Below are 18,888 nucleotides of genomic sequence, written 5' to 3' on the forward strand. Positions count from 1 at the left end.
TATTTGTACTTGACGCCATTTAAAGTTACCGTGGTGACAAAATTAACCAAAAACCACTTCTCAAAACCACTTCCTAGACACAGTTGACCTCACAAAAATGCAGAGCTCAGCATGGCGCTTTTTTTCGGTACAGTGGTTTAAGTGTTGGGCTGGTGCACCAAAGGTCGCAGGTTCGCAACCCGCTGGGGGGGTACCCAATATATATATATTTTTTTTACAAGTAACAAATAAATAATTTGAACAACTGATATAAATGAATGAATGATGAAAAAATTGCAACAGCAAGAACTACTGCTCATTAGCAGGCGCAATATGGACTTTTCAGCTCTGCACCGTCTCACATCAAAAAACAACAGTTTTCCTGAAGTTTTTTTTAATCTATTTTTCACCTGACTTTTTCTTCCAAAACTGCACCGCGTTGCTGCGCAATAGCACACATGAATTTCTGGACCTTCGGAGCTATAACAGTGATACATTTATCGCCGATATTCCCGTCATCCTATAGATCTCCAGAACACTGGAACCTGCCGACTTCTCCCGGCTGGGCGGAAGTGCAACTCAGCCGGCGACCGGAACATAAACAAAGCCTGTGAACCGCGGAGGGGGGTGCGTGCTAGGCTAAAGCTAACACCACACTGGCTATCTTTTCTTTCAAAACTGCACCGCGTTGCTGCGCTATAGCACAGATGAGTTTCTGGACCTTTGGAGCTATAACAGTGATACATTTAACAGGTGTTACGGTAGCTGGTTGCGCTGCTGATAATATAAAGATGAGGAACAGAGCGCACCACTAGAGGGGCGGTAATGATAAGTTGATTCTTTTTCCTTGCCATCAAGATCTTTGCCAACTGGCGCCAGAAAATGCTATTATTGGGCTTTCTTCGTCTGGAAACAAATGTTTACAACACCTTACACACTGAACGCACTCAGCTGACGATACAGCGATCTGATTGGCTGAGCAGCAAAAATCGAATCACATGACCTCTCGGACCGGAGCGCAACAGTTTAGATTTTTTATCAGCAATAACTTATTAATGTGCAAGTGAAGACGTGGGATTATTGGTGTTTTGAGATCACTGCTATGTGTAGCAACCTATCTAAGTGCAAGAAAGTTGCCGTCTGACAGTTCATACGAAAGTTTTTAAGGAGACGTCCCACAGATTCTGGCCCACGGACTCGTTTTGAGGAAACTACGGTTGTAGCTCAGTGTTTGCCTTGCGGTGGTTGCGGAGAGGTGTCTGTTTTGTAGAATAAATCATCTGCCGATGAGTTATTGATCTGGAAAGCTGAATCTGAAACCACCGAAAAACATTTCAGATTCCAAATGTACAGCGTTCTAACTCTTCCAGTCTATTAGCAGCTTCCCGTAAGAGGTTCGGCCACTGAACGTCTGCCTGCTGAGTTTGACATTGTTAAACAATGCTTCATGTCGGGGAAAAGCCATGTAGATTTGACCGACGCAGTAAAATGCTAACCAACCAATGGGAAGAAGTTGAGCCCTTAAGACACAGCCCCCCTCATTTGCATAATGAGGCAGAAATGCATACAGAAATGTAAAAAGGCCAGGCAGAAATGTATAAAGGAGAGACAGAAATGTAAAAAGGACAGACAGAAATGTAAAAACGAGAAACAGAAATGTAAAAACGAGAAACAGAAATGTAAAAAGGACAAACAGAAATGTAAAAAGGACAGGCAGAAATAAATAGCATCGGAGAAATAAATAGGGCAAAAAAATACAAAGAAAGAATAAAACAGACAAAAATATTATAACATGCACATAAATAAATACTTAAAAAAATAAGTAATTAATAAATAAAGTGGCTAATTAAAGGAAATATATACATTTTTTCTCACTGTATAATTCATTTTCTATCTACATTTATTTGTGCATTGTATTTTTGGTGGCACATAATTGTATGCATATTTATTTATTGAGCATTTATTTATTTCTGTATTTATTTTTATATATGGAAGACTTGGTCCTCTATACTCCAGGGCTCAACAAGAGTTTATCTAAAGATGTTTTAGAACTGATTGGTGACCTTTAGTTTATATTTCAGAAAGTTAGTTATAAGTAGAGTTATGTGGTTTTATGTTTTTTGGATACAATCCGGGTTAGCACCCGAACATCCCTTTCAGACAGCTTCCTCGTGCGTCCACAGTTAATCTTGTTGGATGTGGTTCGTCCACATTACCCTGGACACCGTGGCTCTTGATACATCACAAACACTTGCTGTCTTGGTCACAGATGCAAGGCAAGGCAAGGGAAATTTATTTATATAGCACAATTCAGTACAGAGACAATACAAAGTGCTTTACATGATTAGAATATAGCAAAATAAACGCAAGTAGGAATAAAATGTAGAAACAAAGAAGAACATTAAAAACAGTAAAACAGTTTAACTAGAACAGTCAAAGGCAATTGTAAAAAAATGTGTTTTTAATCTTGATTTTAAAGAACTCAGGCTTTCCGCACTTTTACAGTTTTCTGGAAGTTTGTTCCAGATAAGCGGAGCATAGGAACTAAATGCTGCTTCTCCTTGTTTAGTTCTGGTTCTAGGTATGCAGAGTAGGCTGGAGCCAGAAGACCTTAGTGGTCTGGAAAGTTGATACACTGATAACAAGTCTGTAATGTAGGTGCTAAGCCATTTAGGGATTTATAAACTAACAGAAGTATTTTAAAGTCTATTCTCTGAGATACAGGGAGTCAGTGTAAGGTCTTTAGAACTGGGGTGATGTGCTCTACTTTCTTAGTCTTGGTGAGGACGCGGGCAGCAGCGTTCTGGATCAGCTGCAGCGGTCTGGTCCACTTTTTAGGCAGACCTGTGAAAACACCGTTGCAGTAATCAATTCTACTAAATATAAATGCATGGATTAGTTTTTCCAGGTCCTTTTGAGACATTAGTTCTTTAATCCTGGAAATTTTCCTCAGGTGATAGAAAGCCGACCTTGTCACTGTCTGTAAATGCTTTTGGAGGTTCAGGTCTAAGTCCATCACTACAACCTCTATTGGTCCAAATAATATTACTTCAGTTTTGTTTTTATTCAATTGAAGAAAGGTTTGACACATCCAGCAAGATGTGCACCAACAATTTGTCCTCCTTTGAACTCACCCATGTCACCCATAATGTTGTGTGCATTGCAATATTTTGAGCAAAACTGTGCTCTTACCCTGCTAATTGGACCTTCACACTCTGCTCTTATTGGTTCAACGTGCAATTAATGATGATTGGCCACCAGGCTGGTCCAATTTAGCCATGAAACCTCCCACACTAAAATGAGAGGTGTTTCAGTTGCATTGTCCAACTCCCGTATATATCAATTCACTTACTGAATTGAGTTACTGAAATAATTGTCTATAATTTTATTTATTAAGATTTAATTCTAGTGTTTATGTAAGGCAGAGGTTACAAATGTAAATGTTACAACCTTTTGTTTGGACCGTTTTTGCCTTTTCTTCTATCAGAAACGGCTCTAAGAGAAGAGGTGGAAACAACGGCCCCAAAATTACGCTTGTGGCCAAAAAGTGTATTATGTCAGTAGTGGTTTAGGACTACCATAGCAAATGAATGGCAAATGTTGACTGTCGGCTGTCGCCAATTAGCTCATTAGCTGCGTCTCAGATCGATATACGCAGTTTGCATCTCTGTAGACACAAAGTTTTCCCCATCGGCAGGTTTTGATGAAGACAAATCCTTTTCATTCAGAAGATTTGATTTAAAATCCCCAAGTGATGATAGCCTACGACCAAGGAACTAAGAAAGCTTTGCCTTTGACGGTTACGCGCACCACCAGGCGGGCGCCTTCTTCAACTTCTTCAGAAGTTGAACGATTGTAGTTTCCACTTATTACTTGGAGAATTGTCCTCTTGAAGAATAACAATGTCATTCACCTTTGCACTCTGAGGGCAGAAGAAGTTTGATCTAAAACACTAGTTAAAACACTTCTAATAGTTCTATTTTTGCTCTCCCAACACCTCCCATGTGGCTTGAAGAGGGGGTGTTCAGAACAAACTCACATCCATATTGTTTCAACTGTTAGTGCAGTCAAAAACTCTCCCTTTGCACCAACAAAATTATTGCCTTGGTCGCACCTGATTTGTCTTAAACAATGTAATGCATTATAAAAGCATCACTAGTAAGATCATCCAACATTTAAATATGTATTGCCCTGGAACATATACCTACCACATTCCTTTCTACCATCTTTTACATACAAAGGTCCAAAACAGTCCATACCACAATAAGAGAATGGAGGTGTTTCCATCGTATCCTCTAGCAAATCTGACATTGGTTGATCTTGAGTATTTCTCCTATACTTTCTGCAGGTTGTGCACTTGTAAATCTGAGATGCAACTGTGCTGCTTCATCCTATAGTCCATAGTCCACTGGAGCACAGCTTGTTGATAGTTATTCTTCTTCGTTGATGTTGTACCTTTTCATGAAAGTGTTTGAGTAAAGATGACACACGACTTGATTTGGGGATAACGGCAGGATGTTTGATATGAGTGCAGACTTGCTCTTGTTAAACGTCCTTCCACTCTAAGTACTCCATGCTTTTTAACAAATTTAAGCTGTACAGCTTGTGTCACTTATCCGTGAGTTGAATGTGTTTTCTTGAGTTAAGACCTTGATTTCCTTGCTGAATTTGCTTTCATGTGCAAGTTCTATTTCATCCCTACTGAACGCCAAAGGGCGGTGCTGAAAGCACTGAAAGTTCGAGTAATTATACCAACAGAGTCACACCTGTGATACTACTCAAAAGCTATATAGCCTGGTTTCATCCTTGGCTTCTTTTTTCTTTTTGCAAGTGGTTCGCTATATGGTTTTGCTTCCCCATTGTTTGACGCCCCTGTTTCTTGCTTTTGGCTTTTCTCCGCCCTCCCAGGGCTGCAACAGGTTGATCTGCTAGAGGATTTTGGAAGGTCAGTTCGCTGTTTGCTGGTGACTGTATCGTCCATGCCCCCTCTCCCAGCTCACGGCTTCTTGTTATCGTGTTACCTACTACAGCTTGGTGCTGTTTTGGTTGAGAACCGGTGACGGCAGCGTTTCCGCCCCTACTCATTGTTAGGTTTTATTGGTTTTGTGCCTGGTGATGGTAGCAGTTATCGCCCCCTCTCCCAATATCAGCCTCTTTTTGTTTCCAGCCTCTTTTGTTGGTCTCCTCTCCTATAAGTGGTGACGGCTGCGTTCACGCCCCCTCTCCCGATTTTGGCTAATTTTTTGTTTCTCAATTGGGCTGAGCCTTGTCGACCTTCGACATGGATGGCTCCCACTGCTGCATGGATTTTGGGGCTGCCCTCCCGGCTGAGGATGGCCACGACCTGTGCCCTACTTGCCTTGGACGTGAGCACCTTGTGGAGGCACTGTCTGGGAATCCCTGCCTGAACTGTAGTTTTATGCCCCATGCAGTGAGGGTGGCGTGGTTGGCCCAGTTGTGCCCCCAGGAGGGCTCTGACCTTCCGCCCCCTGGGCAGGTGGCTCCCCCTGGGCGTTCTAAGCGCTGTGGTGGGACCGCAGTCTCGGTGCCCCCCTCCAGGAGGAAATGGGCCAAACTTGACCAGGGCCTGGCAACAAGGGTGGAGCAGTTGTCGGCGGGGTTGGCAGAGATGAAATCCTTGTTCCAGACACATCAGTCTGATGCCTCACTTCCAGTGGCTGGGCTCTCTTCCCCACCCATGCCTGATCTGGTTGCGGAAGAGGACATCTCATTTCTGGCTGCTTCTGCATCTCATTTTAGAGATGAGGAGGAGGCAGGGTCCTCTCAAACCTCTGAGACTGGTTCGTTTTCATCTCAGACTGCGGTTGGAGAGGCCGGTGACAGTTCCATGCGGGATGTCATGTCTATGGCTGAAGCAGCTGCTGCTGGAACTCCCACAAGGAGAGGTATCTGGTTCCGGGAGTGCATTTTAAGGCGCGGACGGGCTCCTACTCCCTTTTCTGTACCTCCACCAGAGGAATACCTGAGGGAGTTGCACGCCTGTCAGCTGGACCTGTCACTTCTCTCCTCAGAAGGTCAGGGTTCGGCTGCCATGCATGAATCGGTGAAGGCCAGCCTGGACCGTATGCCAGCAGTTGAACCCGCTGTTGATTCATATAATTGTGCCATATGATTGGGTCTGAGTTATTGTGCCCAGTAAGGGCTTTGGGAGCGTACATTGCGGCCACTGTAAATCTCGGACCAGCTTTTCCTGTGTCATGGGGGTCCGAGGTTAAGCTATCCTCTTTCGAGGCAGCATCTGTTCCATTGGATTGTGAGTATCATCTACACACAAACAAAAGGTGAAACACAAGTGTTGAGGACAGACAAGAAGCAGAAATATTCAAAATAAAATGAAAGTTACTTATGTAACTACGGTTCTATGAATGAGTTTCTTTGTCACTCAAAATCCTTGCTTCTGCAAGAAGGTTCTGTAGAAACAGAGCTAAGGATGACACCAGGCTATATAGCTTCTGAGTGGTCATCCGTCATCACAGGTGTGACTCTGTTGGTATAATTACTCGAACTGCTTCTTGTCTGTCCTCAACACTTGTGTTTCACATTTTGTTTGCGTGACTCCTTTAAAATCTTTCGCAAATTTCCTTAGATCAGTGATAGCTTTGACAGCTCTTCTCCAGTCTGAGAATTTGGTGAGACGGTCTACTATTGTTGTCCTTTCTTGTACTTTGGTGTTGAGTATGTGTACGTGTATGTACACATACACATACTCAACACCTACGTGTAGGTCGTTAAGCAAAACTTCAGTAACCATATCCTTTTCAATGGGTAGCTCATTTTGCTACAAAACGCAGGACCTTTACACCAGTTTGATTTGAGTAGCTGTTGAATATTTAGTCCCCTTCATGCGTAGTCTGCAGGATTACTTTCAGATGGAACATGATGCCACCGATGCGGCTCTGTAAATTACTTTATTCTTTGAATCCTTATTGCCACAAACACTTGAAATATTTTTGCATAATTTTTCATGTATCCCAACACTACTTTGGAAGCTGTCCAGAAATGTGCTTGAAGATCGCTTATCTCCTGTTCATTCCTTAACATTACACTTGTTTGTGGTGCAACTACTGCTGCTGTTAATTCAAGTCTAGGGACAGTAGTGGTTTTACGATAATAATCCAATAACATTCCACCCCTTTGATCACAGAGACGACTCATCACATGAATATATGAAGAAAACACAAGGAACCATAACAGTTATAATCATAATGTGGGACCCCAAAAAGGTTCGCCGTACTGGCAATTTTAGTAATGATCAGCATGAATACTTCACCATAGAGTTTTAACACACAGGATCAAAGGTTTAGCATTTGTCTACAATTTAGGGTTCAACTATGTCAACACGATGCCACTGTGTGGATCGGTGTGGTCAGGTTGACACGGGCGATGGAATAAACAGTGTTTGTACCAACAAACCAAAAAATTAAAGGTCAAGCAGCTTTGATGTCCACAATTTCCGTGTCCTTTTTATTTTCAATTCAAAAAATCCAAAAAGTGCAAGTTCAGTCAAAAAGTCCATGGAGGTTAAGCAGTCAAGGTTTTACCTAGTAGCAGAGAGCAGCAGAACAGCAGGTGACACTCCAAAGCTTACTCTCATTATGAATCAACAAGTTGGCTTTTTAAAAGGGGCCACACCCAACAAGGTAAAACCACTAAGGGTGTACAAACATTACTTCCTTTTAAAACCAATGTAAACTTCCTCCATAAAAACCCAGTAATAAATCATGTGAAAATAACCCATTAATTAAATAAGAAATCCTAAACAAACACAATTACAATAAATAATTCTACAAACAATTTTAAAACTATTAAACAACTTCGTTACAAACTAAATGAGTTAGGCCATATGTGCACATTATTTTAATTTTACATTAGACTAGTTAAGCTAAGCTTGTTCAGTACCCAAGGTTGAATCCATCTACTCTACCCCCACCCTGGAAAAACCTCCCACTTGGATGGATGAACATCCATCACTCTCATACCATACAAATCCAAGAGCACCAGTAGGGGGCATTACAGGGCGGGCAGTCTGAGCAAGACTGAGCAAGAACACCCGATATTGAATCTGAAAATTATCATTATATTAAGGATTTGTGGTGTCAATCAGATCCTGGTTCTGCCTATATCAAAGCAAACAATTGCATAAACCATAGGTCTTGGTGTGTGTGAGTCCGAAGCAGGCAGTTTCCATTCTTTCTAATAAAACCATAATGATCAACATAATGCAACATTACAATATAAATCTCATAACACAGAAAATCAAACAGGATCAGTCAGTGGAACAGGGCAGTTGAAAACACAGTAATACAATATCCAAAGAGTCAGTATGTTAAGAATGCAACATAAAGAAAGACTTCAGGCCATTCAGAGCACATGGCAGATGTGAATCTAATCGCGCTTAAGTGGTCGGCTTAGGGTTCTCAGGCAACTCTCCTCCGTTTCAGGATGAGAAATCATAATTCTCTGGCTTCTTCCCCCAGCTTTGTCAGTCTTCTTGCTCCTTCGCTCATAGGAGATGATTCAGCTGGATGGCAATGTGTGTTCAGTTCTAGCTCGGGTAATGAGCATTTTATTTTGCATTTCCCCCGAATAAACTGCTCCGTGAAGATGGTCGGCAGACACAAGGCTGTTCAAAAACAGAAACAAAAGTGTAATTAGTGTACGTAACAAGATCCTGTTCATGTGTCATTTTATTCAAAACCTCCTTCAAGGATTTTCACATCCAGATATTCCCGTTCACAATTATTTAGCTCTTCGCTTAAAAATCCTGCAAAGTAATCATTACATTCTGCATGACCTATCTTAAAGTAGTAATCTTAAGGTTCAAATGCATCTGCAGCAGTTTTTTCTACATAAGTCTTAACAGATTTCATCCAATGTGTGTCTTGCCTTTCAATGTCTGACAGTTGAAAGTTCTCTGCAACATCATTTTACTCATTCCATGGCAGTGTTGTATAGTAACGAAGTAAAACTACTTAACTTTTGTACTTAAGTATATTTTGGAGTACTTTATACTTTTCTGGAGTATAACATTTTTTGATAACTTTTACTTCACTATATTTCTGAACTTAATTGCATACTTTTACTCCAATACATTCAAAGTCGGGACTTGCCTGGGCTTGTTCAACACCATCAACAGGATAAGAAGCTGGTTCAGTAGTACAGCAGGTTAAATTAACCTTGTGGTATAGGTAAAGCATCTAATAGTCCTAATTTTCTTAACCAAATGATACCTGCAGGTGTATCTATTAGCAGGTTTACCACTTCCTGTAGGTTAACTAAGCCTGGTTTATCACTTAACCATGTTCTTAGTATACACCCCCTGGTCTAAATTTTGCCTGCACTTGTTTGTGTACAATTTTAAAGTGCACAGCACTGACCTTACTTGAAGAAGGAAAACTTAAAGCTTACAAAAAGGTTGTATTTTCTGTCTAAACTTGGTCTAAATTTCTCTTGCACTTGGTTGTTTATATTATTTTAAGTGAATTTGACGTTCAAAGTTTACCAAAATATAAAAAATGCCATTCAAACTGCATTTGCTTTGTTTTACTTTTTACTTATACTTTATGTTACATTACTTGAGTACATCTATTTTTACAGTAATTTTCATACTTAAGTACAAGACATTTCAGATACTTTAAGACTTTTACTCAAGTCACATTTCAGTCAGTGACTTGGACTTTTACCAAAGTCATATTTTGGAGAGGTACCTATACTTTTACTTGACTCCGAGATTTCAGTACTTTATACAACACTGTTCCATGGCTGTTTCTACTCCCTACTGTGACAAAGTTCACCTTATCTCATTTAACACACAGTCAGTCTCAACAAAGAATTGTACTAAAACCTTTCAGAAGCTCCTTGCTGAATCAGCTCTAAAATACTTTACATGTTTTCCTAAAACCCAAACAGTAAACCCTTAAGTTTGTAAAAGATGTACCACTATGCAGATATCTAGAATTTCATTGTATTTTAATCAGAAGCGTTACTATATATCTTTTGTCATATTTTGAAAAGCTCAGCCCGATAAAAGTGTTTGCATGCCCAAGAGCATACAAATTTGTAATTGACTGATATTCAGGATGTGGGTGTAGCCTAGGGAGGAGACAGGAAGTAGTTCTTTGAATCGGTTTCAGTGTTTTAAGTGGGCCAGTACACAGCATCAACAATGGGACTTTTTCTAGCATGCGGTGTGTACCAGGACTTCTATCCACATCCTCACGACCTCTCCACAGTTTAAAGCTTGTAGCATATTTGTTGATTTGAAAATTTGCCTCATAAGAAACCCATTTCCTTGGCGCACAGCGCTTGCCGTACATTCAAGAGGATATAGGCACTTTGCATGACAGAGGAAAGGTGGAGGAAAATTATCACAGCTGTGATGTTTAGGTGGCTCCAGAAGGGCTCAAAGAGGACCAGAACTGGAGGAGTTGAATGATAACTCTGAACATTCCTTCACGATACAAGACTCTGCTGGCATTGGCACATCCAACAGGGAACCTGCTACCGAACAAATGCCTTGGTAAGATCAGGGGCAGTTCTAGCTAGCCATGCTGTGTGGTGTCACCCATGTGAAAATGAAAATTTCTGCCATATTTGTTAGTGTGCATATGCAAATTCGGTCAACTTTCAATCTGCGTAACAGAGCTGTGCAACAATCACAGTTTCACCAGATGTCAACCTGGGGAAAAAAGGTTTTGAGCAGTGAGTCAATTTTCAACACAGTAGTTCAAAAGGGTTCATAGCATCCTAGAGCTTTTCTGGCTATCGCTATTTGCCACAAGGGGTATGCTATTCTAAAATCCAACACAGGGTTAATTACTGCAAAGCAAGTGATCAGCATCAGTAAGATGTGAACAGGTTGTGTTCTGAAGAAGGCAGTGCATGATCGTAGATGGAATCTTAATCCTGATGCAGTTCTTGGCTTTTTCTGGCCCTTGTGTTTGACAGGAAACAGAGCTGTTGCCCTGCCTGTGTGTGTGGATGCTGACCTCTGTTGATGATACTACAAAAAAAAAGGCCACATCTCACCTCCCTGAAGCACCCCAGCACCATGAATGGACACTTCATGATCTGTCAATCATCTGGAGGACACTGCTGTGGCTGGGTCACGTCAGGGTCCTCCTGAGAGGATTTGAGCTTTTTCAGCAGGTAACATTGAATCACTTAGGTTTAAGATAATGTTCATATTACCAAAGGAAAAAAATCATTAGTACTATAATTAACAAAGAATTTGTTTTTTTTACTTTTTTCCCAGGACTGCCCTCTTGTGTTGGTACTGAGAATGTTTGAGTGGTGTTGTGATTACAGGAAATTCACTGTAGCCAAAGGGAAGTTGTTGGACTTTCAGAGGACACTTATTACAGTGAGTTTGAATTGTTCACTGTCATTATCAAAAATTTAAATGTTCAAGTTAAATGTGAATATTTACCCATTCACAAACATTTACAGTCAGTCATTTGACCGGACAGATTATAATGTGACATTGCGTACACGCTTGTAAAATTGAGCTCTGGACATACCTGCGACAGACTTATGTCTGCCTTGTTTTGTTGGAGCTATAGATACTGAAATAGCTCAGGATACAGTCTGGTGTTATTTGGAAAGGGTAATTTTACTAAAATTAACGGAACCTGCACAAACATATAATAATTTCCTAATGCCCTGACCTTCTTGGGTTGCACCACTTGTTAAATGGTAGGGGAAACACTGGATTATCTGCACCGTTCTGCTCCTGGATCAATGGCTTCCTCACCAACAGGCTCCAGATGGTGAGGATAAGGAAACTCACATCTGTCCCATTGATCCTCAACACTGTAATTCAGTAAGGTTGTGTCCTCAGCTTTGCCATCCTCTTTACAAGTGACTGCTCTGCTATCCACCCCACAAACATGGTTGTGAAGTTTGCAGAAGACACCACTGTGGTGGGTTTCATATCTGACACTGTGGTGCTCCATTAATAACTTCATCCTGAACACCAGCAAGACCAAGGACATCATAGTGGACAACTGGAGGTCCAGGAAAAGTGAACACACTGCTCTCTGCATACAGGGGGAGGTGGTGGAGCGCATGAACAGTTCCTGGGCATTCACATTGCCTCCGACCTCTCCTTGACTCTGAACACTTTCCACGTGTTGAAGAAGGCCCAAAATGGCTCTTCTTTCTCAGGAAACTGAAACGGCTGGACCTTCTACACAGCTACTCATAAACCTCTGTAGGGCCACAATTGAAACCATCTTGTTTCTCAGTGTGGTATGGGCGCTACAGAGCACATAAAAGGCCCGTTTACACTACACTTTTTTAAACCGAGCCGAGACCAGTCTGAGCTTGGATCAGTTAACCAAGCCGAGACGACCGTTTACACACCACACTATCCCGGTTTTACAGACGCAGGAAACGACAGACACTGAGGTTCATCGCACTGCTAAGCAGAATCATCACTGGAAATCATGTGGCATGGTAAGGAAGCTAGTATTTTTATGGATGTCTGAAATTTGTCTGAATGGAGTGTGAATCAGGACGTGCAGCCAGACACGCCGGAAAAACCGCGGACAGTCAGCTGACTGTAAGGGGATGACGCGGTCTGCTCATGCGCTCTTTGTTACCACATAACCGGGATAAAAAAAAAACAGTCCGAGACCTGCTCAGGAACTGGTCTGCAGTTAGCGCGGTCCGGTCATGTCTAGCGCGGTCCAGTTCAGTCTGCTGACCATTTACACACAAGAGTTATCTCGGTTACCGAGCTCGGACTGGTCTCGGCTCGGTTAAAAAAGTGTAGTGTAAACGGGCCTAAAAAGAAGGATCTAGTACACGTGGTGAGGTCAGCACAGGGGATTTTGGGATGCCATCTACAAGATATTAACATGGTTTATGTGGTACGAGTCCAGAAAAGGACCAGTCATATTGCCACAGATCCCACCCCAGCGGTGCTCCCAACAGGTAAACAATTCAGAAACATTACAGTTAAAAAGACTAATTTCCCTAATCTGGGAGGGCTATCGCCCTCTGCTGAGAATCAAATAAACCCCCAGCCCAGTTCATAGTCTGTTGCATGTTTACAAACATACTACTGGTTCAGAGGTTCTTGTGAACCAAGGCAAGGCAAATTTCTTTGTATAGCACATTTCAGTACAAAGACAATGTAAAGTGCTTTATATGATTAAAACATCGGAAAATAAAACAGAATAAAAGCAATTTGGAATAAAAATGTAGAAACAAAATATAACATTGGAAAATAGAAACTAAAATAAATATTAAAAACCAGTTCATAGGTTCTAGATTGTTGATTATATTTGTGTTAATGTGTGGTTGATTGTTAATTATTTACATATGTTAACATCTATCTGCACACTTTTAGCTTCACAGAAAGTGGTTGTTAGAACATCCATGCAATTTGCACAGCTGTTTAACTCGAAGATTAATTTTTTTTTGCTAATTTCTATTTGCACACCTAATTTCTACAGGAATCTTTTCTGATACATTCATGCAATTGTACAGTATTTTACATCATACTGTAAACCGACTGCTACCTTTTCATCTTGTGCATTAATTAAATTGAACATTAAAATTATTAAAAATTGTTGCTAACAACTATTACCAAACATACTCAGGGAGGTTTGTCGAATACATCCATGCCATTGAACAGTATTTTACATCATTCTGTAAAGTGTTTGATCTCTGTCTGTTTGATTTCAACATTTAAATCTCATCAAATGCTAAGAACTACCCCTGACCCCATGGTTTTAGCTTCTCTAGAAGTGCTGTTTGTGCATTCAGCTAAATTTTTGAGGGGAAAAAAGGTTAAAAATATTACGTCTTGTTATGTCTGCTGTGTTATGTGTAAATACTGAGCTGGTGTCTCACCAAAACGTCTGACGAGGCGGCCTCTAGTTCTTCCCATCTCATTCACTATGGCCCGCCTCGCCCAGTTTGTAAATTTGGCAGCAAAGGAAGAAAACGGTTATCAGAGACAAAACACTTGAAATATACATATATATTTATTAATACTGGAATTCCAAGGGGAGACACACACAATGTTATCATAAAGCTCATGTAGTATAACCTTAAGCCCACTCTTCCACTCCGGTTGCAAAAGTGTCTGCCAAACCCCGCCCTTGGGCACACTTCTAATAGCCGGGGCCCGCACTGTGAACGTAACTTAATGATGGTGGGGGGCTGCGTACACACTCAGTCTATCTGTGCTTGTGTTCTCACAAGCAAAACATCCACATTCCAGTGTCAACCAAGGAGTTATCTTTTAATTAATTGACCAGGTGTTTCTAAGATTCTACCAATATAACATTGAAGAACAATAAAAAAGCTTTTACCATCAACCTTATTGACGGGGTACCCCATAAAACCTTATGTGACTCCCACTTCGCCTAGTATCCCACAAGATGGTTGAATTCATTTATTGCCTGTTTGAGACCCTGGAAACCCGATCCCATGTAGAGTCCAAGCAACAGAGTTTAACAATTAGAACGTAGGTAACTCTTACTGCTTTAACAAAAATACACGATTAATACAAAACTGATTATATATTTCCATAACACTTCATTATGGTAACAGAGTGACAATAAGATTATTTATTCTTGATGCACTCAAAATTAACCACAGGGATAATGGCACCAGCAGGGAAGAAAGAATATAACCAAACACATAAGTGCAATATTCTGGCCAAAAAATACATCATCACTAATAATTTGACAACACAATCTTTTAGCTACTTTGATTTGAAAGCTATTTACAAAATGAGTACGTCATTGCAGGATCAGGACAAGGAAAGTAAACTATTCTCCCTGTCTTGTATTTCACTGTTCCAACATTTTGTTTAGACAAAAAGATGCAACAGTAATTATACAGTTGTATAATGAATGTGAGGGATACCAGACTAAGAAATGTGGCACAATGTTAAAAATGATCAAATAACCTTGCAAATTACAAAAGGAAAGGACATTGACACTAAACTGTTTCCTTTACTGTAGCTCAGAAATGGTGGTCCTGCCATCGCAGGTAGCTTCCCACTCCAGTGGGTGGAGAGCCAGGCCTCAGTATTGCTTCTCACCATGCTCCAACGCTGCTCATCCCAGTACGATCTTCACCGGCTGCTACAGCTCCTGGCTGATGTTGACAAACTTCTCAAATCAAATGGTGAGATTTTTGGAACTGTCACCTCATAAAATGATTGCAACACTCTTACCGGCAGATCAGTTCAGGAAATGTGGACTTATTGCTTCATATATTGGACCCCTTCTTATGTACAGTGCTGGAAAAGAACACATTCCCCAGGTTTCTTCTGTTTTTGCTTTGTCTCACTTAAAAACTTTATATCATTAAACAGTGTTTTATTTTGCAGTTAACTTGAGTGAAAACTGCAGTTTTTCAGTCGTGATTTCATTTACTGAACTATCCAAACCAAAGTTGCACTATGTAAGATAAGATAAGATAGACTTTATTGATCTCACAATATGGAGAAATTCACATGTCACATCAGCTCAATAATCAAAAGATTATGCCAAAGGAGGAAAAGGTGCATGAGGTATATACATGTATCCACATGTATACAGTGGATCGAGGGGAAAAAAAACAAGAAATAAAGCAGAGATTTAAAATGGCCTATGTACATTTAATGTGACTTACAGTATATACATATGGATTGACGTTGCACATTAAAGTGGTACCAGGTAAAGAACAACAGTGAGCTAGTGAGATAAACTAACGGCTGAGGTCCCTTATTTAATAGGATTATTGGACAGGGTATTAAATAGTAATTGCACATTAGTTATTGCACAAGTTATCTCAGTCATAGTGCAGTATTGTAGTCTGATGGCAGCAGGGATGAATGACCTGCGGTAGCGCTCCTTTTTACAGACAGGGTGTACAAGTCTGTTACTAAAGTAGCTGCTCAGCTCCTCTACAGTCTGGTGCAGGGGGTGGAAGGTGTTGTCCATGATGGATGTAAGCTTGGACACCCTCCTCTCTGCCACTTCCTGCCACTTCCTCCACTGAGTCCAGAGTGCAGCCCAGGACATAGTGGCCCTTCTCACCAGCTTATTCAGACTTTTTCTGTCCCGCTCTGCACTGCCTGGGGCCCAGCAGACGACAGCGTAGAGGAGAGCTGAGGCCACCACAGAATCATGGAAGGTTTTAGGCAGGGGCTGGCTCACTCCAAAGGACCTCAGCCTCCTCAGGAGGTGGAGGCAGCTCTGGCCCTTCTTGTACAGAGCTTTGGTGTAATGAGTCCAGTCCAGTTTATTATTATTGTTATTATTATTTAGTTTAGTTTAGTTTAGTTGTTTTTAAATATTATTAGCGTGAACACCCAGTTTGAATGTCCTGCCTTTGAATGTTCATGGGGGAGTGAGGTGGGGGTCTTCTCCTGAAGTCGATCACCATCTCCTTAGTCTTACTGGTGTTTGAACACAGGTGTTTCTTCTCACACCAGTCCATACAGTTCAGATGACCGACTGGTACTCCAGCTCGATCCCTGCGACACACAGCCCACAATGGCCGAGTCATCGGATGAACTTCTGAAGTGTCTGCAGCTTAGTACTGTTCTCCTTTGGGTGCCTTTTTTAAAGCTGTTATATTCTTTTGCCAACTTTTTAACCTCCCTTGCTGGGATGTGCGTGATCAAAGAATACTGGTTTGCCTTCTATTTGGATCCATTTCTTTTTGTGTCATTTTTTTTCACATATATATTGGAAAAACACATATATAGGCTTATCCAACATCGGAAATACAATTTACATTTTCCCTTTCTTATTTTTTATAGGCATGTGCACACAGAAAAAAAACGAAGGATAATACACTACACAAAAACAAAACGAAAACCCACTCTAATAATAATGTAGAAGAAAATGATTAAATTGAATTACCGTGCCGTGTAGTAAACCAATAAACAACCCCCTCACCCACGCCCCCCACTCGGCTCAACTTCAACAAACACGACATAGTACTGGTGATTTGGTCAACATAATAATTACAACAAAAACAGACCCACATTCAATTGGGAGTAGAACGTCCAAATTAGTAAAATAAGAATAAAAGGTTGCCATTGTGGAAAAATTTGATGTACATCCTCTCATTGTGAATTAATTTCTCAAGTTTCAAAAAAAAATGACATCTTTGAGCCATAGAGAGATAGAAAGATATCTAGCAGACTTCCAATGTAACAGTAAGGAACGTTGCTAGTAAGGATGTGAAAGCTATAAGTCCTTTTGTGTAGGGTTAAGTACAATTGAGGGGTAGGGAATACCAAATATAGCAATCAGAAGGACACGGCTGGAGGTTTACCCCAAGAACACAGGACATAATAGTAAAGTAACCCGCCAGAAACCGTTCAGATCAGGACAAAAAAAGAACATGTGGCTAAGGTGACATGGAGAGCCATGACATTTATCACATTTGTCTTCCACATCTGGATACAGTTCAGATACTCTTGACTTGGAGAAATGTGCCCTGTATAAGACCTTAAATTGAATAAGACCAAGACGAGCACAAGAGGGTGGTGGTTCGTACCTTCTTTATGGCCTGTTTCCAGGACTCCTCATGTAATTGTATTCCCAGTTCCCTTTCCCATGTACACTTAAGTTTAGCATTAGAGTGGTTGCTAACCATTAAGGATATCATTACAGCTTTGAAATAATTCCTCTACAATGAGGAACAAAAGAAAGCATGGTTTCCCACTGGTGTTCTGGAGGTAGAGAGGGGAAGTTAGGGAAACACTTCGCCACAAAATTACGAGTTTGAAAATAGCGAAAAAGGTGAGTAACAGGGAGGTTATAGCGGAGATGCCAAATGGTAAAACTATCAAAAACACCCTCTAATATAAATACCTAAGTTGTGTAATACCAATGTCATACCACTCTGAAAATGTCGAGTCCAAAATGAAGGAGGAAATAGATGGGTGTTATTTAAAGGACCCAAGGTAGATGCAGCCACAAATTTAAAGTGCCGTCGAAATTGGTACCAGATTTTGAGAGTGTTAAGAACCACTTGATTATCGGTATAAAGGTTTGGTTTTGTAGGTAAAGAGGAATAAAGTAAAGCAGGTATAGAGGACCCCCTACAGGATGATAATTCCAATCTACACCAAGAGGATACAGGAGAGGAGATTTACAGTAGCTTGTATGGATGTGATGTGAGCAGCCAATAGTAAGTTAGAAAATTGGGCAATGCAAGACCTCCACTAAGTTTGCATCGCTCTGCAATAAAGTTTTACAAAGCCTAGGTGGTTTCCCACCCCAGATAAAATAGCAAATTATCTTATCCAGTGAGGCAAAAAAATGTATTGGCAAAAAAAGAGGAACGGACTGGAAAAAACAAAAATTTTGGTAAAATGTTCATTTTAACAACATTGATCCTGCCAGTTAGTGAAAGAGGGAGGTTACCCGACCTCTGAATATCGGATGTAATCTTTGAGATAAGGGGAGTGAAATTAGCAGATGCAAGGAGACAGCGAGCATGTCACATTAATACCTAAGTATTAAACCCTGATGGACTGAATTGAAAAGGTAAATCTGAAAGTTGGATATGACATGCGGCAGTATGATAGGGAACACTCACTTTTCACCAGATTTAATTTATAACTGAAAAGGTGCTGAAGTTCAAAACCTTAAGACCCAAAGGGCAGGAAGCGAAAATGTAGGATCGCTTAATATAATAACACATCATCCGCATACAGCGATTCTTATTTCGCACGACATTACGGGGTGATTCCAATTAAAAAGAGGAGGATCTTAGTGTAATAGACAGAGGCTCGATAGCAATGGGCAAGAGCACAGGCGAAAAAGGACAACCTGGCGACACCCACGACCAAGGGCAAAATAATCAGAAAAACATCATTAGTATGGACACTGGCCTTAGGGGATGAATAAAGGGGGCGGATCC

General features: G+C 40.8%; 1 protein-coding gene across 1 annotated transcript in view; it reads left to right on the forward strand.

Annotated features, from left to right (window-relative positions):
• Positions 1–15,191, forward strand: part of spg11 (SPG11 vesicle trafficking associated, spatacsin) — a 115,094-nt gene extending 99,903 nt beyond the window's left edge. The window contains exons 22-25 of the mRNA XM_036130841.1: positions 10,948–11,148; positions 11,255–11,362; positions 12,385–12,456; positions 14,982–15,191. Of these exons, the coding sequence (XP_035986734.1) occupies positions 10,948–11,148; positions 11,255–11,362; positions 12,385–12,456; positions 14,982–15,176 (576 nt within the window). The 3' untranslated portion in view covers positions 15,177–15,191. The remainder of the gene's footprint in view (positions 1–10,947; positions 11,149–11,254; positions 11,363–12,384; positions 12,457–14,981) is intronic.
• The last annotated feature ends 3,697 nt before the right edge of the window (positions 15,192–18,888 follow it).

The sequence above is a fragment of the Fundulus heteroclitus genome, unplaced genomic scaffold (genome assembly GCF_011125445.2).
Source record: "Fundulus heteroclitus isolate FHET01 unplaced genomic scaffold, MU-UCD_Fhet_4.1 scaffold_39, whole genome shotgun sequence".
Classification (NCBI taxonomy): Eukaryota; Metazoa; Chordata; class Actinopteri; order Cyprinodontiformes; family Fundulidae; genus Fundulus; species Fundulus heteroclitus.